The sequence below is a fragment of the Artibeus jamaicensis genome, unplaced genomic scaffold (assembly GCF_021234435.1).
Source record: "Artibeus jamaicensis isolate MK-2021 breed Jamaican fruit bat unplaced genomic scaffold, CSHL_Jam_final contig_1803, whole genome shotgun sequence".
Classification (NCBI taxonomy): Eukaryota; Metazoa; Chordata; class Mammalia; order Chiroptera; family Phyllostomidae; genus Artibeus; species Artibeus jamaicensis.
Window position 1 is genome coordinate 5,560,721 of NW_026521356.1, and position 26,212 is coordinate 5,586,932.

The 26,212-nt window shown below is 40.8% G+C and overlaps 1 protein-coding gene across 1 annotated transcript in view; it reads left to right on the forward strand.

The window, feature by feature from the left end:
• SLC26A8 (solute carrier family 26 member 8) overlaps positions 1–16,157 on the forward strand; it is a 74,484-nt gene extending 58,327 nt beyond the window's left edge. Inside the window, exons 10-19 of the mRNA XM_037146256.2 lie at positions 1,216–1,293; positions 5,682–5,777; positions 6,901–7,007; positions 7,088–7,157; positions 7,592–7,684; positions 7,798–7,929; positions 9,613–9,990; positions 12,530–12,584; positions 12,683–12,867; positions 15,762–16,157. Coding sequence (XP_037002151.2) covers positions 1,216–1,293; positions 5,682–5,777; positions 6,901–7,007; positions 7,088–7,157; positions 7,592–7,684; positions 7,798–7,929; positions 9,613–9,990; positions 12,530–12,584; positions 12,683–12,867; positions 15,762–16,157 — 1,590 coding nt within the window. The remainder of the gene's footprint in view (positions 1–1,215; positions 1,294–5,681; positions 5,778–6,900; positions 7,008–7,087; positions 7,158–7,591; positions 7,685–7,797; positions 7,930–9,612; positions 9,991–12,529; positions 12,585–12,682; positions 12,868–15,761) is intronic.
• Positions 16,158–26,212: the final 10,055 nt, after the last annotated feature.

Here is a 26,212-nt window from a genome sequence, read left to right on the forward strand (position 1 = left end):
AGTTCAGCCTGGGGCGGCTTGTGTCTGCTGGACAAATTGCCTGCCTCCAAGGCAGCCCATGGCTCTCATCCTGTTTTCTGTCGCTGCATTGTTCTCGAGTGCAGCACACTTTCCTACCAATGACATCTCTCCCTACTGTGACCCTTCATGGGAGGCACATCTCTATGGAGGCTGGTGAACCCTTTCCTGAGACCCCGATTCACCCAGTGTAAGTCATTAGTTCAAGCAGAGAATGCTGCTGGCCCCTGGCCCTACATATGGGAGTTGCCCAACCTCCACTCTGGGTTTCTGATCCGGGCCCAAAAAGGCCTCTCAGACTGGCTCAGTTTTCTTTGTCAGTGGGTGTTTTCTCTATCCCTTCTCTCTGGGGACTTTTGACTCCCTCTGCCTAAGAACACCTCTATTTTTTGAACTTCCCTTAGTAGTACAGAGAAGCTGGGGGTCTGGCTCTGAACCTCTCAGAGATGACCTGCCACCAAGAGCAGCTCTATTTTTCTGTCTGGCATAAATACAAGCTGTGTATATGTGTGTATCTGGATTTCTATTTAGTTTTTCCAGATCTAGAACCCACTTGTCTCCACTGGTTGCAGCCCTTCCAGCCATGGCCTGGGCCTGAGGTGTTGGCAGGCCCACAGCAGAAGGGCCAAGAAAAGCCCCAGGTCTGTGTCCAGCGGACTGTCTCCCGGTCCATCTTCCTGCTTATTCAGTTTTGAACATTGTGCTTCCCTGTTCTCCCTGAGTAGGTCTCTTTCCTTCTTTGTTTTCCAAGGACTGGTCTCCCTGCCTTGTCCCCATGCTCTAAGTGAGGTGTGGGATATTTATTGATTAAGGAAGTAAAATGATTGGGATTTCAGAGCTGACAGTGATGACTCTACTAGGATTTTTCTAAACTGTTCAAGGAGGGGTTAAAGTTAGGAGGGTTTTAGGAGACTTCAGGTTCATAATGAAAAGCTATGGATTCAAATAACCAACACAGTTATCAACTTTTCAGAAAGCATCTGTGTGTTCACTGAATGGCTCTGTATTTGGCATGCAGTTAGCACTTAGACAAGACCTGACAATATCATCAGTTGAACAAAAATGCACTTATGCTGATGGTTACACTCAACTCCTTTTAATAAAAACTGACATGCTTTTTACCCAGCTGAAGTCCTCAGTTGCAGGCAGGGACCAACACGCTCCTGATGGTCTCTCTCCAACCCACTGTCTCCTCAGTTTGCATCTCTGGTAGGAGCAGGTGTGATGCTGCTCCTGATGATGAAGGTGGAAGACTTTTTCTACGAACTGCCAAATGTAAGTAGAACTGATCAAATAACTAAGCCAAGAAAGCCTGATGTCCAGATTGCATCTTGGTGCGTATCTCTGAGGAGAATTGCATTCAGCTTGTCTCCAGCATCTGCCCTGGCCTGTTGTGTGTCCTCTTCCATTAAAATATAGCGTCTACCTTACAGGATTGGGAGGTAAAGAAGATATTGCATATAATATAGAGAAGAGTGTTGTGCTAATAATAAGCACTCAAGAAACATTAGTCATTATTGTTATTATTCTAATTCTCATTAATCATCTTTTAACTGTTTAAGCTATAAGTAAGCTTTACAAGTAAGGATTCAGTTAAAGATGATCAAAATAGACTTCAGATGCCAGAACGCCCATTCCAACACAGGCTTAGAAACTCACTGTACATTCATGCCATCTGGTTTCCTAAACCGTTTCCAGAAGGCCTTGTTTTGCATTCATGTGAACTCAATCTCTCTCTTGCTTCCACAGTCTCTTGGTTAGTTTACAATGCAAGGTCTGAAAGCTGAGTTATAAATGTGATTAGCTGGGATACTCCTATATACTTATGTGCCATTTCTTCCCTTTATATGAAACCGACCACCTTGCATTGAGAGATTCCAGGCGCATTAATTCATTAATAATTAATTAATCAATTTGTTCTAAGTTACAATAGAAATCAATGCTTAGAGAACATAATTTCCTTTTACATTTCTTTAATGTTCCCTTTAGCCAGTTTTTAGATCATACTAAGAGAGGTGGGAGGAGGTTTCACTCTGGTGTTGGGAGCTTGGTGACAGGCTGAGGTGGCAGCCCCTGAAGCTGGAGTGGTTGTGAACGCCACCCCCATCCTCTGGAACATGTTGATTCCACCTGGTGAATATCAGGTTGCAGCAGAGCAGGACCACCTCAAGGCTGTTGCTGCCTTCCGCCCCTGTCATTCAGGGACCTTGAAACCCAGCCACAGAGGGTATGCCTGGAGGGTGGGAATAAACCTGTGTTTATCACACAAGATGTCCTTTGATCCCCAGCAGAAGTCATCTCCAGAATTTAGTTTGTAGAGCACCTTTGGTACAATCACTCTTGGAGTCTATTTTAACAAGTCCACTCACTGATTTACTTTGAACAATGATATTTTTCTTTATTGCTGGAAGAATTAGATTTTAAAAAAATTCCAAACAAATAAAAATCTGTCAGTATTCACTGAAAGCTAATGATAAAAGTAGGGAGCACTCCTTTATTGTACATATATATGCTAGAGACAAAATAACCCCTGCTTTTGGTCACCCATGCTATGTCACATGATTTTTCTAGCATCTCGTTAGGATGTTCTGGGTGAGAAAGGTGGACACAACCTGATCAGTGGAACATTTGAATCATTGCACCAATGGGCCCTATGGGGACTCAAGATTCCTCTCTTCTTTTTTTTTTTTTAAATATTTTATTTATGTATTTTTTGAGAGAGGGGAAGGGAAGGAGAAAGAGTAGGAGAGAAATATCAATGTATGGCTGCCTCTCATGAGTCCCCTGCTGGGAACTGGCCTGCAACCCAGGCATGTGCCCTGAATGGGAATCGAACCGTGATACTCTGGTTCGCAGGCCCGCGCTCAAGCCACTGAGCTACGCCAGCCAGGGCTCCTCTCTTCTTTGAAAGACCATGAATTGCTTGTTGCAAAATCCTTATTGGAAGAATTTTTGGAGCATCCTGGCTACGATATCAATTGGTTAGCAGGGGAATCAACACAAAATTTTAAAAACATGATACAAAATAGTATATTCAATATTGCTTCAATTTGTGTGAAAAAAGTATAGAACACACTAAAATGTTAACAATGGTAATCTCTTGGATGATGAAAATTATATATAATTTGATTCTTTTTTACACATGAGCATGTCTAACCTTAATATTCAGAAAGCTAATTTTTTATTATATATTGTTTTATGAAAATATGTTTCCTCTTCCCACTTCTTCTCTCAAGCCAAAAGTCTTGCAAAAACCCTATGAAGTTGAAATTCTTTTTCTTCCCACCATGTCTCCCTGTAAACTGCAGAAAGTTTGGAGATTCTTAACTGAAAAAGACAAAAATGGGAAAGAAGTCATTTCTGCTGACTTCTTTTTCTTTAAACTAAACAATCTTTAATTCCAACAAATACAGATCTTTACAGCTTAGACATTCAGTTGGTGAAAACCTCAAAAAAGGGAAACCCTGAACAAGAGCAGATGGAAAAAGCCCATGCAATTAGTAATCAAGATCAGGGACTGACATATATATTGTTTTTTTTAATGTCAAAAGGAAATTTAATAAATGTTTTTAAATTACATACTGATCAACTTTATCTGATCAAAGCTCAGTAGATGTAAAATCAATAATAAAAGATAACTTCTGCTAATTTCATCTTTGCTCTCCCCTCCTCTAACGCTGAGTCCAACTGTTCACTGAGTGGCCTCAGAAAACCAGAGTAAGCTTGGACCCAGCCAGGCCTGGCGGGCAGGACTGGGTGGCATCAGTTCCGATTCCCGGGCAGAGTGTATGGAGGGGAGGGGGTCTAGGAAAGGACTGAGAAATGTTAAGCCAGTGCTGGAATTTCACGAACACGCGAAAGTGTTTCTTAAAGAAGGTTAGTTCTACTTTAAGGCCCTTATAATTTTTACCTCTTACGAGTATAGATTCTATTTAAAGATTTATTCATTTATTTTTTTGAGAGAGGGGAAAGGAGGGAGAAAGAGAGGGAGAGAACCGTTAACATGAGAGAGAAACGACGATCGGCTGCTTCTTACACACCCTTAACCAGGACCGAACTAAATTAATTCCCTTAATTTGTCATCCAATCTGACCAGGCATGTGCCCTGATCAGAAATCATCAAACTGGTGACCCTTTGCTGTGCAGGATGACACCCAGCCAACTGAGCCACACCAGTCAGGGCACGAGTATAGATTTTCATTTTCTTATATTTAAGAAACTTTCTATTAGAAAAGTAGACATGCTTATTTTTAAAAACTTTTAAAAAGTCATAATAGATAAAAATATCATCCACAACTACAAATAAACCATTATTAACATTTTGACATATATCTGATCAATATTATTTTATATGAATGGATGTTGCTTTGCATAGTTGTGACCTAACTGGACATACAACTTTGTATTCTTGTTTGTATTTAGTATATAGCATGATACCTCATATTATAATTTATTTAGTTATTTTTTAAAGATTTTATTTATTATTTTTATTTTTTAAGGATTTTATTTATTTTTATAGAGAGGAGAAGGAAAGAAGAGAGAGAGAGGGAGAGAAACATCAATGTGTGGTTGCCCCTCACATGGCCCCCACTGGGGACCTGGCCTACAACACAGGCATGTGCCCTGACTGGGAGCTGAACCAGCAACCCTTTGGTTTGCAGCCTGTGCTCAGTCCACTGAGCTACACCAGCCAGGGCAATTTATTTATTTTTAAAGAGAAAAAGAAAGGGAGAGAGGGAGAGAAATATCAATGTGTGGTTGTCTCTCGTGTGCCCCCTACTGGGGACCTAGCCTGCAACCCAGGCATGTATTCTGACCAGGATCAAACTGGCGATACTTTGGTTCACAGTCTGGGACTCATCCGCTGAACCACACCAGTCAGGGCAGTTATTTGTTTATTATTGGAAAATTAGATTGTCTGAATTTTTGTTCTTATAAATAACACAATGAATAATTTTGTACATCTACCCTTTTCTATAGCATAGGTTTCTAAAGTAAAACAAAATTTCTGTGTGAAAGCATATCAGTATATATCGATATATTGCCAGATTATTTTCCAAAAGGGTTGTACTGTTTCATACGCAACAACCATACATATGAGATGTTTCAACTTGCTATTTTATGGACAAAAAATGAATGGTATCTCATCGTTGAAATAATTATAGTATATCATGATTAGACTTGAATAGAAGCCCAATTGACACTATTTCAGAGTTTTTCTGAATGGAAGTTCCCTTAATTTGTCATCCAATCTGACAGTGGTTCTACACAATGTGGTAACATAGAGGTGTCAAGCAAACTAGACAAAGCAAGGCCAAGTAGCCAAAGGTGCCCTTCCCTGAGGGTCCTCCCCCACGCACCAAAAGTGACAGCATGGACACACATGGGCAAGAGGGCTGCAGTGCGTGGCGACTCTTCCTCCCGCTGTCAGAATCGAAAAGGGGCGTGGTGTGGTTTCCTGTCTGAATCAGGCCCTGGCCTCACCTTGTCAGGGAATACTTATTCGATTAGACAATGAGTTAAAGCACAAACATGATATTTTTATCAAATAACAATGCCTAATGTCTCCGAGTGGCAATGCTAACTTTTGGTGGTTCCTTTGTGAAGGTTTGGGAGTTTACCCTTGAAGGGAAAGTAAAGCAGAGTTGATCTTTTCCCTACAGGCTGTGCTGGCCGGTATTATTGTGAGCAACATCCTACCCTACCTTGAAACCATTTACTATCTCCCCAACCTGTGGAGGCAGAGCCAGTGTGACTGTGTAAGTGTAGATGCACTGGCTGAGGCAGGGGCGGGTGGGGGGAAGGTTGGACAGAGGGAAAGGGGACAAATGACGTCAACACGAAGGACACTAGCAACTCTGAGGCCTAGGACTCTACGTTTGCTTTAAACAGGGAGTCAGGTCGTTGGTTCATGGAAATAATGAGACCTCACTCCAACTATGCAAAATTAAATAAAAAGAAATTAAGCGGCCATAGTTACACACACATTTAGTATAAAGGCTTTGTCATGTACTGCATATTTGAATGACTTTCAACCCAGAGACACAAAACCTATTGAGAGAAGGAGATGTCTTGCCAGAGTAACTGATGAAGCTTCCCCCTTCTTGCTAGAGCACAGAGCTGGGGCACAGAAAGGAGAAACAGCAAGAAATAAAAGATGGGGGAGGGTAATATGATAAGAGGGGAAGGCAGTAGAGGCAGAGATACAAAAGGGGATAATTTTTGGATTCCGGTCCCTGAGGAGCTAAGAGTACATGGTCCAGGGCACAGGCAGAGCTTCTGGCTTTAGGGGGGTGAGAAAGCACTTCCGACCGAAATGGAGGAGATGGAGGCAAGTTGAGCACAGCCGCTAAGTAACAAGTGGCAGGTGGAGGGGGAAGGGAACATTTGAGGGAGCTTCAGCCTATCTTCTCTCTGAAGGGGAAAGTCAAGTCACCTGCTGAGAGTGATGGAGAAGGGCTTGAAAAGGATGCTGAAATTCCCAATAACTATTATAGATCTTAAAAAAGCAACTGCCATTTGATGAGTGTTCTGGGTTGCTTTTCAAATGGCATTTCTAATGGCTCAAGAAAGCCTATAAAGTAGATATTATTACTCCTATTTTGCACGTGAGGACACTAAAGTTTCGAGAGAGAATTGAAGACAGAAATGACCCAAGGAAGCATAAAAGAATCTCTTGGCATTTCTCTTTTGAGTCCCTTGGAACCCAGCCACTTATAATGGTATATCAGCTCACATGGCTGTTGGAATTTGTTCTCTAAATCCCAGGTGTCAGAAGGGAGAGGGAGAAGGAGAGGGTGAGCTGAGAGGTAGCACTGGTGATTTTTTTTTCATTCTGCTTCTTATCACGTTTTTTCCTTTTCCCTTCTCCTTTTCTATAAGACTATTTGGATGGTGACATTCACATCTGCAATTTTCCTGGGACTGGACATCGGACTACTTGTTTCCATAGCTTTTGCCTTCTTCTTGATCACTGTTCAGTCACACAGGTACTTAGTCTCAGGCAACAGGAGATTGGCCTTGGCAGGTGAGGCAACTATGACCTAAAGGCAAATGCATTTCCTTTCAGAACTAAGATTCTCCTCCTGGGTCAGATCCCTAACACCAACATTTACAGAAGCATCAATGACTATCGGGAGGTAAGACTCCAGACCAGCCCCACTTCTTTGCCCAAAGGGTGGGGTAGGCTGGGTCTGCTGCTTAGTTTTTCTACAAAATCCTGTTGCTGTTGTTTGCTGCACTCTAGACACGCTTGACCAAGGCTGGGAGAGGGGCACAAAATGGTTGAGGTGGGGAACTTGACGAGGTAGGTAAATTCTAGAGTCCTGCAGCCAGTTAAGAATAATTTTTAAATGTACTTTAGGGGGTGGAAGGCCCAAGTGAAAGAGAGGAGTGAGGAAGTGGAGGGGAAAAAAGAAAGCAGGAAAAGCAGGGGGTGAAAATGGGAGGAGGGAACTTGCCAGCTCTTGCCTCTTAAAATGAAGAACACAGAGTTTCCAGGAAGTTCTAAAGATTTTTCCTTACTCCATAAGAGACCTGAGTGCTTTCTCTGAACTTTACATTTGTCTTTTAGATCGTGGCCATTCCTGGGGTGAAAATCTTCCAGTGTTGCAACTCCATCACGTTTGTAAACGTGCACCACCTGAAGCACAAGCTGTTGGAAGAGGTGAGGGCTCCCCTCTCACTCTTCTCCATCAGCTCCCCTTGCCCTCCCTTGGGCCTGCTCCCGGCCACCTGCTGTCACTTGCCATCTAGTGAGAGCCCTCTTCTGTCTGTCAGATGGAGATGGTAAGGGTGCTGCTTACAGAAGAAGAAGTGTTCGGCCTGTTTCATGGAAGTGAAGACGGCTCACCGGAAGGCAAGATTTGTCGGTGCTTCTGCAACTGTGATGAGCTGGAGCCACCACCCAGGGTTAGGAGCCTCTTTTCTGCATTTCCCCCCACGTTTCTAAAGAAGTGTATGAGCAGTCAGTTGTTGTTTTAAGAAAAGAAAATCAAAGCCCCTCAGGGATTTTGACTCTTAGATGGACCATGGGTAACTGGAAATTAAAGATTTCTACTCAGAAATAAAGATACAAGTTCCCCTCTGAGGGTCAGATCTTGACCTGAAAGTAGGTAGGAGGACACGGTGATGACTCTTGACTCGCTAGTCAATGGTTAGAGACTTACTAAGTGCAGAGAGTAATCACCTAGTTGTGCCTATTTTCCAGACATTTAGCTACTTGCCTTTAGAGTTCTGAAAATATTGGGCCTTAAAAATTGTCTTATAATCCCAACTCAGACAGGGTCAAGGTGGCTGGGGTCCTCGAGGATCTACCAGGGTCTCCTGCTGTCTGCCTGTGACCAAGGAAGTGATGACGGGCTATGAATGGCCATAAGCACAGATGGGAATTTTACAGCACCTGAAGGTTATTTCAGCTGATGAACAAAGTGTTCATTATTTCTGACTCAGACTTGCTCTAAATATGCCCTTTCCCCAGGGCAGGGCTGCTCATTTCTAGCTGTGGGGCATTTAACCCAGACTACACACATACTCAGGGGGAACAGCTCTATTTACAGACATGCCCCCCACACACACACACAGATTTACACCCACACACAAACACCTCCTGTCCCAGGCAAAGAGGCCTCCTCATACAGGTCCCTGCAAACACGGAGCAGCCACCCTGGTTGTCATGCGCCCTAACAAAGTGTAGGTTCTACTGAGCTCCTTGAAAATACCAAGTTTCTTGCCAAGAGGACAGAATTAATCCTATGTCTAATTTTTATGGTTTATTCACTCTGCACTAAGTATTATCAAGGGCATTCACAGGACATCAGCAAATACACCTGAGAGTAGAATAGAATCAACTGATATTTATCAGGCTCCTACTATATGCCCAGAACTATGAGACTATGAAAGAGGAAAAAGGGTTTTTCCCAAATTGTACCACTCTAGCAAATGAATTCCTTCCATTTTTCCAAATGCCTTATAGTGCTCGTCTACATGTATTGTTAGTTATCCTTTGAATGGACACATGCCATTCCCCTGGTAGAAATGGGTCCCTGTGACTACAGAGCTGGTGCTCACATCTTGCAGGCTATTGTATTCCTGGTGCTTGATAGTGAACTTCAGGCATGGCAGGCATCCAGGCCTGTTGGAAGGATGAAGAGTGAAAGGTAAAGACATCCCTGCTCAAGTAGTTTTTTTACTTCTTAAGGAAGTTGGACAGAAGACCATCTCACTGATAAAAGAAGGTGGTGTTGAGAAAAGGAACTGATGGAAGAAATACTTCAGCATTAGAAGGCAATGGAGGTTAATTAGAACCCAGGGATGAGGGAAATGAGTCAGCTCACTAGGACCACGGTGATGTCATTGATGCATGAAGGGAAGTTGAGAGAGGAAGCTTCCGAGTGGTGAGGATAAAGCAAGATGAATGTGTTTTTTAGTCATGAGCTTGAAGGGAGAGTGAGACACCCAAGTAAAAGATGCATACACTGTGGAGAAGTTTCCTGTGGGAGAGCAAAGCGAGTTAGTAGACAGACATGGCACAGTTACACGCACTTCCAGCCCTTGTTTGAGTCTTATGGCAGCCCTCCCCTAACTCCTGTCCAGGTTGTTTACACAGAACGGTTTGAAAGTAAACGGTCCTACGATGGATCCTCCATTAACCTGATCCGCTGCACACGTTTGGACAGCAGGAATACGAGCCAAACTTCATCTGATGAGCAAGTACCGTACATAGCATCTTCCACGTTTCAGAGAAATCAAGAGCAAAATGATGAGGATGTGGAGAGAATGTGGCTTTCTAAAAACCTCTCTAGAGACAGAGCAATGCCACTTCCTGCTGCTGCTGCTGCTGAAAGCCAGGTCAGGAGCAGGTCAGCCATCCCTTATTCAGAATCATCTCTTCTACCCACCACCCACACAGTCATCCTGGATTTCTCCATGGTGCATTTTGTGGATTCATGGGCTTCAGTCATATTAAGACAGGTAAGCACTGAGGTGGCTTTAACAAAAGCTATGATCCCCACCTACCAGCACCACCCCAACCCTGACTGAATTGCATCAGTCACTGATCAGCTACTACATGGTTCCTAGGCCACTAGAAACTTGGATACTGAGATAGTTTAAGGTCAACCAGAATAAATAGAAAATGAACCAACTCTCATTTACAGAACTGGGGTTGGTTCCCTGCGTATGGCATAGTATTGCTCAAGGAATGAAAACTGGGAAACTGTTAACACCATTGGAACAGCAATCTGTGCCTCACCCAGCAACTCCCCGTCTATCCTGGGAGTTAGCTGCAAGGCTTTCCAAGGATGCTTGCTATCCTTGAATGCTACAGAAAACAAGGTCACCAAAAATTCTCCATTATTCAGCTGCTCTGAGCTACACATTATAAAAGACACTCAGATTTGCAGTTCTGAGATGACACCACAAGCCTGGAGCTGCGGTACCCATAGGGTGCCCCCAGATTCCTCTTCGCTGCTGCGTCTTTGGGTGAAAAGGGCAGGGAAGACCTTTCCTTCAAAAGCTGTGTCCCTTACGTCCTGGCTTCTCTCCACTCCCTGGTTTCTTGGACAGTTTTCATGTCTCTCTTTCTTACACAGTACAGTGGAGATGCACAACTAACCATATTGGTTTTATTGCTTGATGTCCGATAAGTACAGTATCTTTTTTGCAACTAGCTTACCCCATTTAAAGCCTGTGTCTCACTCTTGCCTCCACTGGTGATGGCTCAGGGTTAAACATTCTGAACACCCACTTCCCGGCTCTGACTACACCCACCTTTTCTTGACATATTCTTCTTTGGCTGATTTTCCATCTTTTATCCTGGTATCCTATATTATCAAACTTTCTTATTCCTAAAGGAATACTATTTTCAAAGCAGCAAGAACTCTGGTGGGTGGTCTGCAGATGTAGGCTCTGTCCTAGCTTCTGCTCACTTATTTAATAAGGTAACTTATTAAATTGCACAGGGTCTTGGTTTCCTCATCTATAAAGTGAGAGGCATGGAATAGATTAGTGTTCAGGGTCTCATCCATGAGATGCTTTTCCCCATCCTGTTTTCAGAATCAAGTATACATGATAATGTCTTGTCTTCTGGGCTTTTCCATCTTAGGTCATCCTCGTAGGCTGTGTTCTCTTCTCCCAGGCCCGTGCTCTAGTTGTTATTTCAGAATTCATTCATCCTACATTACTAAATGCCTACATGCTGAGTTGAGCACATTTATATACATGGTCCCATTTAAATCTTACACAGCCTGAGAGACAAGCCATATTTCCCCCTAAGAGTCCTGGGCTCACAATTAGTAAATGGTGTGTGCATCACCGGAACTTAAAGCAGTTGTGCCATCCCCTCCTCCTCCCTTTCCTCTCTCACCTTCTGGGCCTTGGCAGGATCCGTCCACAGCTGCCCATGCCGATGACTTCCTGCTCCAGCTCCAACATGGAGGTGCTGTCAGACACCTACCTTCTCAGCCTTCAGACGCATGGTGCACTTTTACACTTAAATACAGATTTTTTTCATTCTTTTTATAATTGTTCTTTGCCACCATATGAGAGGAAATAATTTCAAATACTATAATTGAAAACTTGAACTTAAAAAGAAAAATCCCAGTACTCATTCTTACTAGAGACAACCACTCAATTTAAACTTCTTCCCACTTCATGGAATTTCAGTTTCCCATTGCGTGTCATTTAGAGTACGTCCACTGTGGCCCTTCACCAAATGACTTCATGATTTACCATGTGATCCAGGATGACTTTGTCTCCTCTTGCAAGTAAAAGAAATAGTCTGTGTTAGTTGTTTTGTGTTTTGGTGGGGTTTTTCACATTTTTAACTTAGTGCTCAGGGTTGATCTATTCAGCCCCAGAGTATTAAGTTTAATATTGACTTGCTTTGAATTGAACTTTATTTATTGTCCCAGAGCACACATATTGGCTGAAGTAAACTTGAACTCAATATCAGATGCTCATTAATCTGATACTTCTAAATATCTGATGTTTTACTAAAGTCAAGTGCAACTTGGCAGAGCTGCTCTGAATATGCTCCTCATGGTTCCTGAGTTCCACTCCCTACTGCGTCTCATTTGACTGTCTCCGGAAGGAGGGGATCACATGCAAACACTAAGCACTAATGGCAAGAGACAGTTGTTCTTGAGGACCATCCAGTGTGTTCCCATCACACCTGTGCCTGTCTCCATCCTCGCACTGTACTCACATGACATTCTCTCTTTACGTGAACTGTTCCACCCCCCCCCCCGAGACCGCGGGCAACCTTCCGTCTCACTCTCACTCCTCACCCCGAGTGAGATGGCCTGATTCTCTTTTGTAGCCCCAGCACCTTAGACACTTCCCAGCATACAGAAGCCCACCCATCAAATGTTTACAGAGTTTTAACTGTATGTCAGGGTTCATATACCCCAGACAAGTGAGTGACCAAAGGGATTTTACAGCTCCCCTAAATAGAAGGCTCTTTCCCAGTGAGTACAAGAATCCCTAATGCCGACTTACTCCCTCCCTGCAGATGTGCAACGCCTTCCAGAACGCCAACATTCTGGTGCTCATTGCAGGGAGTCACTGTGAGTAGCATCCACCAAACTCGAGGGCTGTGTTTTGCACCTGGGTGCTCTCCTCCCCAGGCATCTGACCCTGTGTGTGTTCCGGGTTTGGTTTGTAGCCTCTGTGGTCAAGGCCTTTGAGAGGAACAACTTCTTTGATGCTGGCATCACCAAGGCCCAACTGTTCCTCACTCTCCATGACGCTGTGCTGTTTGCCTTATCACGGAAGTTTCCAGAGTCCTCCGAGTTAAGTGCAGATGAATCTGAGACAGTGATACAGGAAACCTACTCAGAAACAGAAAAGGTTGGATGATGTGAAGCATCAGGGTGAGGCGGGGTGGGGGGTGAGATCGGGAGAGACACCTGATCAGCTAGAGATGAGCACTGTCCGGGAAAGGCTTTTGAGTTTGGCTGTGCCAGACTTCGAGACGATGAAACGTTCCTTATCAGTTGGCAAACAGCAGTGGACCTCTATCGCAGATTCCCCCGCTGCCGAGGCATCTGGGTGCCATTCAGGGCCCTGTCCCAACTGAAGAGAGGGTTACCCGACCCCACAGAGACTCAGGGGCCCTTTTGCAGAAAGCTTAGTTAGTGCCAGTGCCATATCAGTGACTAAGTATTTCAAACATCTTCTCTAGCTGTGCCTTTGCAATCTACCCCCACCCCACCCTTGGGATGAATAATAAAACTAATGAACTCGCAGAGGTAAAAATCTGTCAGTGTAACATTTGGGCTACTATTTCCATTCTGAGTAACATGATTTACTCGGCCCGACCAAACGCAAAGGACAATGATATACAAGCCAAAGTTTTTAATCATTTGTTAACAATAAATAAAGACCTGGGCCCATCTCAGTGTTTTCAAATCAGTATCTTTGAAGGTTAACAGTGCCCGCCACCCCCCCAAAAAAGAAGATTAAAACACAGATGGGCACCAAAATATCACCTAATGATTAGAAATTACTTTAAATTAACCCCCAGATTTGTTGACTTACTACATTTCAATGACATTTGCATTTGTGACAAAAAAGAATGACCAGAACAGTGTTTATAGAAACTTTAGTAAGTAAAAGGCAGCCCTTCTATTTCTCTAAGTAACATACCACCAGGTACTTCCCCACCTTCGTGGAGAATCCGCACAGCTTGCGGGCCCCTGCTTGTCCAGAGTGGCTGTTTGCCCAGCAGCTCGATCTGAACATGTGTCTTCTACGTGGGCAGCCTCTACATTTACTCAGTCTTTTTAAATGTTATATTCATAGTAAGATTTTGTGGCTTTCTTCATATAGAGAAATCCTAGGTACTTTTACTTCATCTTTTACAATTTTATGGCTTTTTAAAATAAATCTTCTTTTTCATTATATTTTCTAACTGGCAACTGCTGATATATAGGAAAGCTACTGATTTTTATTAAATTATTTGGCCATTTTGTGAATCCTTTTACTAGTCCAGGAAGGTTCCACTGTTAATTCTCTTGAGTTTTCTAAATAAAAAAGATTTTCTACAAATAATATAAATATTATTTTCTAATTGTTAGAATTATTATTTTTTAAAAATATTTTTGTTTTATGCCTATTTATTTTTTTTAAGATTTAATTTATTTATCTTTATAGGGAAAGGGAAGGGGAGAGGGAGAGAAATATCAATGTATGGTTGCTTCTCGTGTGTCCCCTGCTGGGAACTGGCTTGCAACCCAGGCATGTGCCCTGACTAGGAATCGAACCGCAATCCTCTGGTTCGCAGGCCCATGCTCCATCCACTGAACTATATACCAACCAGGGCTTTAATTGTTAGAATTCTTACTTTAGTATCATATCATGGCATTAGCGAGCCCTCCCAGAACAATTTAAGTAATAATGGTGAGCCTTATCTTACTCCTGAATCTAATGAGAAAAGCTTCTTATGTCTCTCTATTAAGGATAGTGGTAATAGTTGACTTAAGATGGACACTATATTTACTATGTTTTTAAAAAGTATTTTTCTAGTTTACTAACATTTTCATCAGAACTTAAGACTTAGTATTGAAATATATCATGTTTGCTAGCATTTAAACTGGGGAAGACTAGGAAAAGGAAAATTTCCATTGCAATGCATTAAAATCAAAATCCCTATTAAACACTGAAGTGCAGATGTCAAGAATGGAAGTGGATATATGAACCAGCCAATCATGGGAGGGGTTATGACCAAAAGTCATCAGCACATATAGATAGCAATGAAAATTATGGGACTAAATAAAACTGCCTATGGGGGCTGTACAGGTGGAGGAGGGATGGGTCCCAGGGTCAAGCCTCAGGGCAAGCCAACATTCAGAAGAAGTAGAGGAGACAACAGGGAGACCGGAAAGAAGCAACCAGGAAGAAAGGAGGAAAAGCAAGAGTGTCATATGGCTGAAGAGAAGAAAATGTTTCAGAAAGGGTGAAAGGTGTTTGTTCTGTGGAATGCCGCTGCAAGGCAGCTTCCCGGAGCCTGTGGGGCATCTGCTCTGTTGCACCCTCGGTGTCTGGTACTGGGGATATCAGGAACCAGGCCCTGCTCCACCTCAAGGAGCTTAGGGTCTTAACAGGGGAGGTAGATTTGTGGATGAATAAGGCAATACATTTCTGGTGCTATGACAGAGCTGTGAGTGAGGTACAAGTGGAACACAAAGGAAGCGAAGCTGCTGGTTAGTGATCTTTGATGTGACTCTGGAACGATGAGTAAGTGTAAGTGGCTGAGAGGGAGACAGGCAAGGCAGGCCCAGGGAGCAGCATGAACAAAGGTGAGCAGTAGTCAGGCATCTCTGGTTAACTTTATGTCTAGAGCAAAGTGTGGAGATAAAGCTAAAGAAGGTGGCCAGAGGCCAGGTCGTGAAAGGGCCATACATGCCCCACTGAGGATTACATTGAGGGGTTGGAGAGACAGGATCAAGAATACAAGATGTTTGAGAATGCTGCCAAGACCATTGCTATCCACATGGTTGATCATGAAAGCCAGGCTAGTTAGAAAATCCAGAGAAATCAGGAGTTATGGATTAACTGAGCCTAAAGAATAGTGAGTGAGGAACCGGTGGGTACAAAAAGGATGAAAAGCAGATATAGGCCAGAAATATTTTCTACTTTGCCAGAAACTCATGATTTCTGGTACCTTGAGTCCTATTTGAAATTCCTTGACTATTCAAAAGTTCAATTGGAAATGTTAACCCATCAAATTGTATGTATTTCAGGATATAAATTCAAAACATAAAACAAACAGCAGTATCCTAGAAATCCCCTCAAATATGAGACATGGCTTCACCAAGATCCAAGAGCCAATAACAGAGGAGGAGTCAGAGCTAGACATGGAGCTGGAGCCCACGCTGGAGTCGGAACAACAGATGGACCTGGATCATGAGATGGAGCCTGAGTCAGAGCTGCAAACTGAGTCCGAGCTTGAGCTTGAGCCTGAGCTTGAGCCTGAGCCCAAGACCAGATCCAAGTCAATGACTCACAATTACCCTCCACAGAAGTACTGGCCTCCCAGCTCCCTGAGTCACACTCAGCCTAGGACATGGTCAGCGGACAGGAGGAGTCCACATATGAATTCATATTCATTTAAGGGCAATGACTCTGACTACCTCTAGGAGATAAAGTGGGAAAAAGGGTCAGATTCCCTTGACAAACCCTGCCACCTAAATGGGGTCACTTGGTCAGGAGCCCCAGACTAGTTACAAACTCACAGTACTTGCTTTGGAGTTCCTCCACCTGCTGTCCTCCCTTGCTCAGCAGTGTGATCACACTCCCAGTGCTAAATACCAAGAATTATCTCTGAATTCCCTCTCCAGGCTCGCCTCATTTCACCTTCAGCAGATATTCTAATGAAGGATTTCCTTCTTTGCACCGCTGGTGTTTTTTATCAGATCATCTCTAACTTACTCCTTTCAGCTGTTTTCCTTTCTCCAAAGAGATGAGGCTCAAATAAAATATATAAGTCTAGTTACATTTGGACTCTTCCTGCATTTTCTCCCTTCTCTCTGTTCTTTATGCCTAAGGCACATGTGGCAAACACGAGGCCCTTGAGCTGAATCCGGCCCTCCACCTTGCTTTATCCAGCCGGGCACCTTGTTTCTACCAGGCAGCAGCGCCAAGCTCCTTGCCACTAGTTAAGGAGTAGTTACATTTATACGGTCCTAAAATTACATTCCACCCTTTGAAGGCAACCTTGAGGGTAGTGTGAACCCCCCTCCTCGTGAAAATGAGTCTGACATCCCCAGACTAAGGAAATGGGAGGGAGAAATACCAGAAGTGGGTGGACAAGGTGGAGATAAGCAAGAAAAAGAAATTTATATTTTATATGCAAGGTATATTTACTGCACTCATAGTGGAAATGGGCAGGTTAAGTTATTAGGCCAGCCTCTGAAGCATGTAGGACAAGGAATTCTTGGGCTGAAAGCATTTTTGCCATCTCTCCAAGGTCAGTATCTTATTCCGCCACTGTTTCAGAAGGCCAAGCAGCTGTACCAATGGATGGGAAGGTTAACGCTGTAGAACTCTCTTTGGTCTTCAGATGAACATCTACCACTGCTTCTTTTTTACAGGTTTTTAAGGTATATGCAATCCAGAATCTGAGTTCTTGGTAGATCAAACTTAGTTAAAATCTATGACAGGCACGAACCCCTTAAGAACTGGAAAAGTCAACCACTACAAGCTTGATCCAAATCCATTTTAAAAATTTCCCCTTCCCCTATTAAAAAAAAATCCAGTATGAAGCTAAAACCAGAGGGGAAATAAAGATCCCTGCGTAAAGGTATATGGAATCCTGAATTTCCCACTCAATAAAATTCCTCTTGCTCAGGTACTCAATCTCTCTCATCTGTTAGATGAAAGAAATCCTCGTTAAAATGCAGGTGTCTCTTATCACAGATAGCATATGCATTCACTCAGTCTACAAACATTTACTAAGCACCTACTACAGACACAGCACCCCAAACAGTGGGGTATATAAAATGGTATTATCCCTGTTTTATACATGCATAAACTTAGGCTCAGATAAGTTTTATAACTGGCCCAAAGTCATATACAATTGCATGATAAAAGAGGCAAGGGCCCAAGTCACAAGCTTCACTTGTTCATGCTTAATCAACACATTTATTGAACTCCTACTATGTGGCATTTACTGTCCCAGATATAAGATGAACAGAACAGATGGCAAAAATAATTATAAATTGTGGTAAGTACCTTGCAGGTAAAATACAGGAGACTCCAAGGGCGTACATCAGGAGGAACTGAAACTATCTTGGGTGTCAGGAAGTTCTTCCTGTGGCAACGATTTGTGAACTGGCCTCTGAAGGATAAGTAGCAGTCAGGCTTAAAGCACGTTCCAGTGACTGCCAGGAGGGCAGAGCCAAATGGTGGACCAAGAGTGGTGACCATGGGTGAGTACAGAAGCTGGGCACCTAGCAACACAGCCATATGGAGCCTAAGAGTAATCACCATGGCACCAAAGCCTCCACCAGAAAGGGGGTCAAACCAGTAATGAACTGTCAGAGGGGAGGGCCAGGCACAGAACTGTGTCAAAACCAAGAAAACACATTTTAAATGGAAGATGGGAAAGTGCACAAAGAGCCCAGTTTTTGTGGGAAGCCATTCTCTCACTTCCACTCCCTTGTGTTCCCACATTTCTGTTGGGGGAAGGTCTTTAGACACAAAATTGATGGCTCTGGCACCTGGGCAGCAAGTGGTAGAGTTTAGAATTAGGTTCTTCATGCTACAACTGCAACATAGTTAAATCTTGGCTTTGATGCTTGACCTCAGGAAAACCAACCAGATGCTTGAATAACAGTCTATCTTTATAGAATATTCTGCTATAAGCCCACAGCATCCAGCCTCATCCAAAGTAGTAAGATAAAGAAAAATGGCTAATTGATTATTAATAGTAACTAGTAAAGTGAGTAATAATTAAAAGGCTGAGACGTCTTCCAAAATATAGATCACCCAAAATTCTAAAACATTTCAAACTTTACAAAATGCTATGCCTCAGTTGGTTAGCTACTTTTCTTTTTTCTTTTTAAATCATTTTTATTGTTACTTACAGCTGTCTCAATTTTTCCCCCTTTGGCCTCTGCTGCCCATCCCACCCCCCATTCCCATAGTCAATTCCCACACTATTGTTTGTTTCTGTGGGTCATTCATACATGTTCTTTGTCTAGTCCCCTCCCCTTCTTTCCACCATTATCCCTGTCTCCCCTGCTCTGGTCACTTTCAGTCTGATCCATGTTTCCTTGCTTGTGGTTCTATTTTGCTCATTAGTTTGTTTTGTCCATTAGATTCCTGTTATAGGTGAGTTTATATAGTATTTGTCTTTCACCACCTGGTTTATTTCACTCTGCATAATGCTCTCCAGTTCCATCCATGCTGTCGCAAAAGGTAGGAGCTCCTTCTTTCTGCTGTGTAGTATTCCATTGTGTAAATGTACCACAGTTTTTGGATCCACTTATTTACTGATGGCACTTAGGCTGTTTCCAGCACTTGGCTATTGTAAATAGCGCCAATATGAACACAGAGGTGCATAAGTTCTTTTGAATTGGTGACTCAGGATTCTTAGGGCATATTCCCAGCAGTGGAATTGCTGGGTCAAAGCAGTTCCATTTTTAGTTTTTTAAGGAAATTTCATACTGTTTTCCATGGAGGCTACACCAGTCTGCATTCCCGCCAACAGTGGACCAAAGTTTCCTTTTTTCCACAGTCTCGCCGCCAGCACTTGTTGTTTGTTAATTTGTTAATAATGGCCATTCTGACAGGTATGAGGTTGAAACCTCAATGTGGTTTTACTTTGCATCTCTCTGATGGCTACTGATGCTGAGCATCTTTTCATATGGCTATGAGCTATCTGTGTGTCCTCCTTGGAGTAGTGTCTGTTCACATCCTGTGCCCAGAAAAGTGTCTGTTCAGATTCTTTGCCCATTTTTTAATTGGATTTTTTTGTCTTCCTGGAGTGGGGTTGTGTGAGTTCTTTATATATTTTGGAAATCAAACCCTTGCCCGAGGTATAATTGGCAAATATATTTTCCAATGTGGTTGGTTTACTTTTCACTTTGATGATGGTTTCTTTAGTCATGTAGAAGCTTTTTAGTTTGATGTAGTCCCAGTTGTTTATTTTTTCTATTAATTCCCTTTGCTGTAGGAGATTTATTGCCAAAAATACTGCTGTGTGGGATACCTGAAATTATCTTGCCTATGTTTTCCTCTAGGACTTTCATGGTATCACAACTTATATGTAAGTTTTTTATGCATTTTTAGTCTATTCTGGTGTGTGGTGTAAGTTGGTGGTCTAGTTTCATTTTTTTGCATGTACCATTCCAGTTTTCCCAACACCATTTATTGAAGAGGCTATTTTTACTCCATTATATGTTCACACCCCCTTTGTCAAATATTGACCATAGAGACTTAGGTTTATTTCTGAATTTTCTACACCACATATACAAAATAAAGGGCAAAAATCACATGATCATATCAATAGATACTAGAAAAGTATTTGATAAAGTACAGCACCCATTTATGATAAAAAAAACACTCATCAAAGTGGACATAGAGGGAGCATTTCTCAATATAATGAAAGCATATACAAAAAACTTACAGTCAACATCATAATCAATGATCCAAAACTAAAACCTTTCCCACTAAGATCAGGAACAAGATAAGGGTATCTGCTCTCTTCACTCATTCAACACAGTACTACTGGAAGTTCTGGCCACAACAATCAGATGAGAAAAAGAAAAGTCATCCAAATTGGAAAGGAGGAAGTAAAATTGTCATTATTCACAGATGACATGACAGTGTACATAGAAAACCCTGTAGTCTCCACCAAAAAACTACTTGACCTATTAATGAACTTGGCAAAATAGCAGGATATAAAGTCATTATTCAGAAATTGATAGCATGTTTGTTTACCAATGATGAAATATCAGAAAGAGAAACCAAGGAAAAAATCTCACCATAGTAACAAGAAAAATAAAGTACCTAGGAATAAACTGAGTCAAGGAGGTAAAAGACCTGTACATGGAAAACTATAGAATGCTGAAGAAAGAAATTAAGGCAGATACAAATAAATGAGCACATACCATGTTCATGGATTGGAAGAATTATCATAAAAATGTCCATACTACCCAAAGTAATCTATAGATTCAATGCAATTTCCATTAAAATACCAAGTGCATATTTCACAGATCAAGAAAAAATATTTCAAAAATTTCTATGGAACAAAAAAGGACCCTGAATACCCTCAGCAATCTTACCAAAAAAAAAGAACAAAATGGGAGGGATTACAATACCTTATATCAAAATATACTACAAGGCCACTGTAATCAAAACAGTCTGGTAATGGCATAAGAAGAAACACACAGATCGATGGTTAGCTACTTTTCATAGCACTGTTATCATTAAAGCTTTTATCTCTCTATTAAGAAATTAGAGGCACGTTCTAAAGACTGAAAAGCTAGTACAGTCTGGGTCTGAAAGTATAAATTGTCTTAGCACAAATTTTTCTCTGTTAAAAAACCTCAGGGAAGCTTATATTCTATAGTAATGGGGTTTGTGGCATGCCTTTTATATGGGAAGAATTAAACAGAATCAATAGAACTGCAGAAAAGTAGGTTTGGAAGAGAAACAGATCAAAATAGTTTACTCTAGGTTGCCATCTCTAAATATGTTACATATCAGAAAGCTCAATGATTGTACCTTGAGTATCACCCATATCTGATTTAAATAATATTTAGATGAGGCTTTGGACTTAGACCTTTGAGTTGATGACATCTGAGAAGGACATGGAGCCAGCGGGAGAGTTATCCGGAGTAGAATGCTATGGTCTGAATATATGTTTGTTCCCCAGATCCATATTTTGAAATCCTAATCTACAAGGTGATGGTATTAGAAAGTGGGGCCTTTGAAATGTGATGAGGTCACCCTTATAATCATTAATGGGATTACTGCCCTTGTAAAAGAGGCCTCAGAGAGATCCCTCCTCCCTTGCTGCCATGTGAGGACAAAGCAAGAAAATGGCCATCCACAAAGAAATGGCTTTTCATTAGATACTAAATCTGCCAGCACTTTGATCTTGGACTTCCCAGAGTCTGAAATTGTGAGAAATATCTGTTATTTATAAGCTCCCCAGTGTGTAGTAACTTGTTATAGTAGCCCAAATGGACTAAAGACACTCAAGGACTAAACTATGTTGCATCTAGAGTCAACTCTCATTTATCGGTAGAAAGAGCAGAAGTAACGTCATGATACAGTCATTAATGATCTTGGGATCGTAAGATCTCAGTGCTAGGTGGACTATAAGAATTATCTAGTCTAATTAGCCATCTAATTTCTTACAATTTAATTTAACAAACACTTATTGGGAAATTCATTGTATCTCAAATACTCAGTGTTTCAATAACTGGTTGCCATATAACAATCTACCCCCAAACTTAGAAGCTTAGAACAATAGTTGTGCATTTATTTGTTCATAGTTCTGCCATCAGGCTGGGTTTAGCTGGGCCCATTCATAAGGCTGCAGTCATTTACAGATTCAAATGGGGCTGAAAGTCAAAGGTGGCTTTACACATGTCTGACACCTCAGCAGGGATGGTAGGAAGAGCTGGAAGCTGACCAGGCCTCTCTCTCTCTCTCCATATGGTCTCTCCAGAAGCGTACCTGGACCTCACACGGCTGCTCCAGGCAGTGAGTCACCAACCACATTTTGTTGATCAAAGTGAGGGCAAATACTCTCTACTTCTGCTCCAGACAGTGAGTCACCAACCATATTCTGTTGATCAATATGAGGGCAAATACTCTCTACTTCTTGAAAGGAAAAGATCTTTTCAAATGACCTTGAGAAATTTGAAACCAGAGGTGGACTATGTCTAACTAAAGCCACAACACAGCTCAATTTCTAATAAAATTGAGATGATTAGTCCCTCACCTTATTTGCCTAATAAGTATGTATCCTATGTGGGGAGAAATTACATTGATTTCAATATTTATGTTTTATACAACATCCAGCACACAATTAAGAAAAAAATATATAAGACATTTGAAGAGGCAGGAAAAGTATCTGATAATTAAGAAAAAGTATACAATAGAAGCAGTCCCACAGATAATCCAGGTGTTGGAGTTAGCAGTCAAGAACTTCAAAATAACTGTTATAAATATGTTCAAGAAAGTAAAGTAAAAGATGTACAAAATGAGTGAAAAGATGAGTAATTTCCAAAGGGAATTATAATCTACAGAAAAAAATCAAATGGACATTCTCAAAGTAAAATGCAAAATATTGGAAATAAAAACTCATTGGGAAAATAACAAACTCATTGGACAGGTTTAACAACAGACTGGACATACCAAAAGACAGGATTATATAACTCAAAGAGAGTAAGTAGAAAATATTCAAAATGAAGCACACAGAGAAAAAATAGGGGGAAAAACATCAGAGAGCATTCAAGACACACAGAACATAGTCAGATGGCCTAATATATGTATTTTAGGAGCCCCAGGAAAAAGAGAATGGGCAAAGTAACATTTGAAGATGCAGTGACTGAGAATTTGCCAAAACATGAAGGACTGCAATTCAGAGATTGAAGGAGGTTAGCAAACTCAACGCAAGATAAATAGAAAGAAGGCCAAGGATAGGCCTATCATAGTCAAATTGCAAAAAAACCAAAGGTGAACAGCAAATCTTAATATCAGCTGGAGCAAATACACATGCTTGCACAGAAACAACACTATTGCTGACTTTTAAGAAAACCAGAAGAACATAGAATGACATTATTTAGGTTCTGAAGGAAAAATACTCTGTACCCAGTGAAAATATCCTCTAAAAAATAAGATGAAATAAAGATGTTATTAGACCAACAGAAATTGACAGAATTCACCACCTACAGATTCACTCTGCAAGAAATGTTAAAGGAAGTTCTTCAGGTGGAAGGACAATGACTCTGGGGGAAGGAAGCTCAGAAGCACACGAAGGAATGAAGAACATCAGGAAGGTTCAACATGTGGATCCATGTGGAAGAGAATTGACTGCGATTGCTTAAAGCAACAATAACCACTGTCTTGGGCAGTTTATAAAATGTAGAAGTACACTATGTGACTAAAAATACGAAAGACAAGACAGTGGTAAATGGAGTTAAATTATTCATGAATTGGTATTTAAGGTAGGTCATAATAAGTCAAAGATGCCTATTATATCTGGGGAAACTACTAAAATAATATTTTTAAAAGGTATAATTTAAAATGAATACAGGAGATAAATGGAGTAATAAAAACCCTTGAAAAGTAGGCAGAAAATTGAATAAAAGAACAAAGAATATGTGGGACAAAAAGAAAAGAAATACCAAGATGGCAGTCTTAAACTCAGCTATATCAATAACTAAATAGACTAAGCATTTCAACGAAAAGATACAGATATCTTTTGATACATCCAATTATACATGCTGCTTATGAGAGAGACACTTTAAATATACCAAGCAAAGAGTACCAAGAGAAAGTTGAGGCGGCAATATTAGTATCAGACAAAGAAGATGGGGAAATAAGAAGTATTCCTAAGGGATAAAGGCTGAATTGCACAATGATGAAAGGGGTCAATTAAACAGATCATAACCCTAACTTTGTGTGCATTTAATAATGTAGTTTCAAAATATTTAGAGCAAAATGACAGAAATAAGAGGAGAAATAAACAAATCTATGAGTACAGGTGGGGATTTTTTTAAACATAATTGTCTCAGTGCAGAAACAACATATTTTAAATTCCTTGTATTTTCCAGGAGGAAGATAGAGATGGTGATTAACTCCATTTTTCAAATTAAATATGTATAGCAATATTTTAAGAGTAGCCACTAAAATAAATGAAACATGTAATTTCCAAACCAGTAAAAAGAACAATAGAGGAGAATGGACTCAATTAATCAAAAAAGGAGAAGGGACAGCAAGGAGAAAAAACTTCATACTGTTGTGAAGATCAAATACATATTCCTCACTTCTGAGGTCTCTGTTTCAGACTGACCCCAAAAAGTTGTTTGTTTGTATCATCAAAGAAAAAAAAGGTTTGAAAATCATTTTGCCCACATTCTCTTATCCCCACCTGAATGTGGTGTGAGGAACAGCTTTCTATATATCTGAATCTTTTCACTCATTCATTCACCTACCCATTTATTTATTGTTATTCCTCCATGCATGTACAGATCAAATATTCAATACAGTCCTTCCCTGAAGGTATTCATAATCTGGACGAGAAGACAGATGCATAGAAGAATAAACTACAGTGTGATGTGTACAACCCAAAAATCGATAAAGAAAACATAAAGAGGGGAGAAGGAGGAGAGACATTTTCCGGGACAGTGCCATCCACTCTTTTCTAACTGTAGTCCATGTTTTATAATACAACGCGCACACACACCCCTCCCTAAGACAAAAGTTCCAAGAAATTATACTCTCCCTCATGTTAACTGATATTTGTCAATATTTTGTTATTTTCTATTTCTCAGCCTGGACTGAGTTCTGTTTTATTGTTTAATTATCTTTTAAAATAGTAAAAACTATTTCAAAACTTGATCAGTGAGCCCTGAACAGTATGGCTCAGTTGGTTGGACATTGTCCTGCAAAGCAAAAGATCACCCGTTTGATTCCTGGTCAGGGTACATGCTTAAGTTGTGGGTTTCTGTCCCTTTCATTCTCCCTTCCCGTCTCTCTAAAAAATAAATTAACTTAATTATTTAAAAAGTTAATCAGTGAAATATCTTGCTCCTAGCCCTATTCCACACTCCCATTCACAAATTCTCTTCTATTCTCGGAACTATAATTGTAGGTTCATCTATTTCTCTTTTCATTGTCACATTTGTTATGTATTTTGATGATCTGCTCTTAGGTGCTTAACGTTTAGCTTTGTTATATCTTCCTGATGAAGGGACCCATTTATTCCTAATGAAATGATACTTTTTTGTGACTGGTGATATTTTTGCTCTGAAATTCATTTTATCTAATGATAACATTGCCATTCCTACTTTAAAAAATATAGTGTTATCATGGTAAATCTTTTTTCTATTTTATTTTTAACATATTTGTGTCTTTATATTTAAAGTGGTTTTCCTGTAGGTAGCATGTATAATTGGGTCTTGCTCTTTGTCTGAAAATCTCTCACTTTTATTTAGGATATTTAGGCCATTTGCATTTAATGTGATTATTGATATGGTTAGGTTTGAGTCTATCACCTTGTTATTTGTATCATCTGTTTTTTGTTCCATTCTTTTTCTGCTTCCTTCTGCATTGAGTACTTTTAGTGATTCAATTTTATAATTTTAGTAGTTGGATTTTTAGCTATAACTCTTCATTGGGTTGTTTTAGTGGTTGAGTCAGCATTTGTAATATACATATTTAACATCACAGTCTACCTTCCAGTGATACTATATGACTGCATGTATTATATTAGAACATTACGATATATCCTTGCAGATCTTCCCTCCTAGGCTTTGTGCTATTGTTGTCATTTTACTTCTACATGCTATTATTTTTATGTTAAACAGCCAATTATCTTTTAAGAAGATTTAAATAGAAGAAAAAATTCAAATATGTACCCACCTTACATTTTTGTTTTGCTTCATTCCCATGTGTAGATCCCTACTGCTATCTGGTATCATTGGCCTTCTGCTTGAAAGACCTCCTTGCA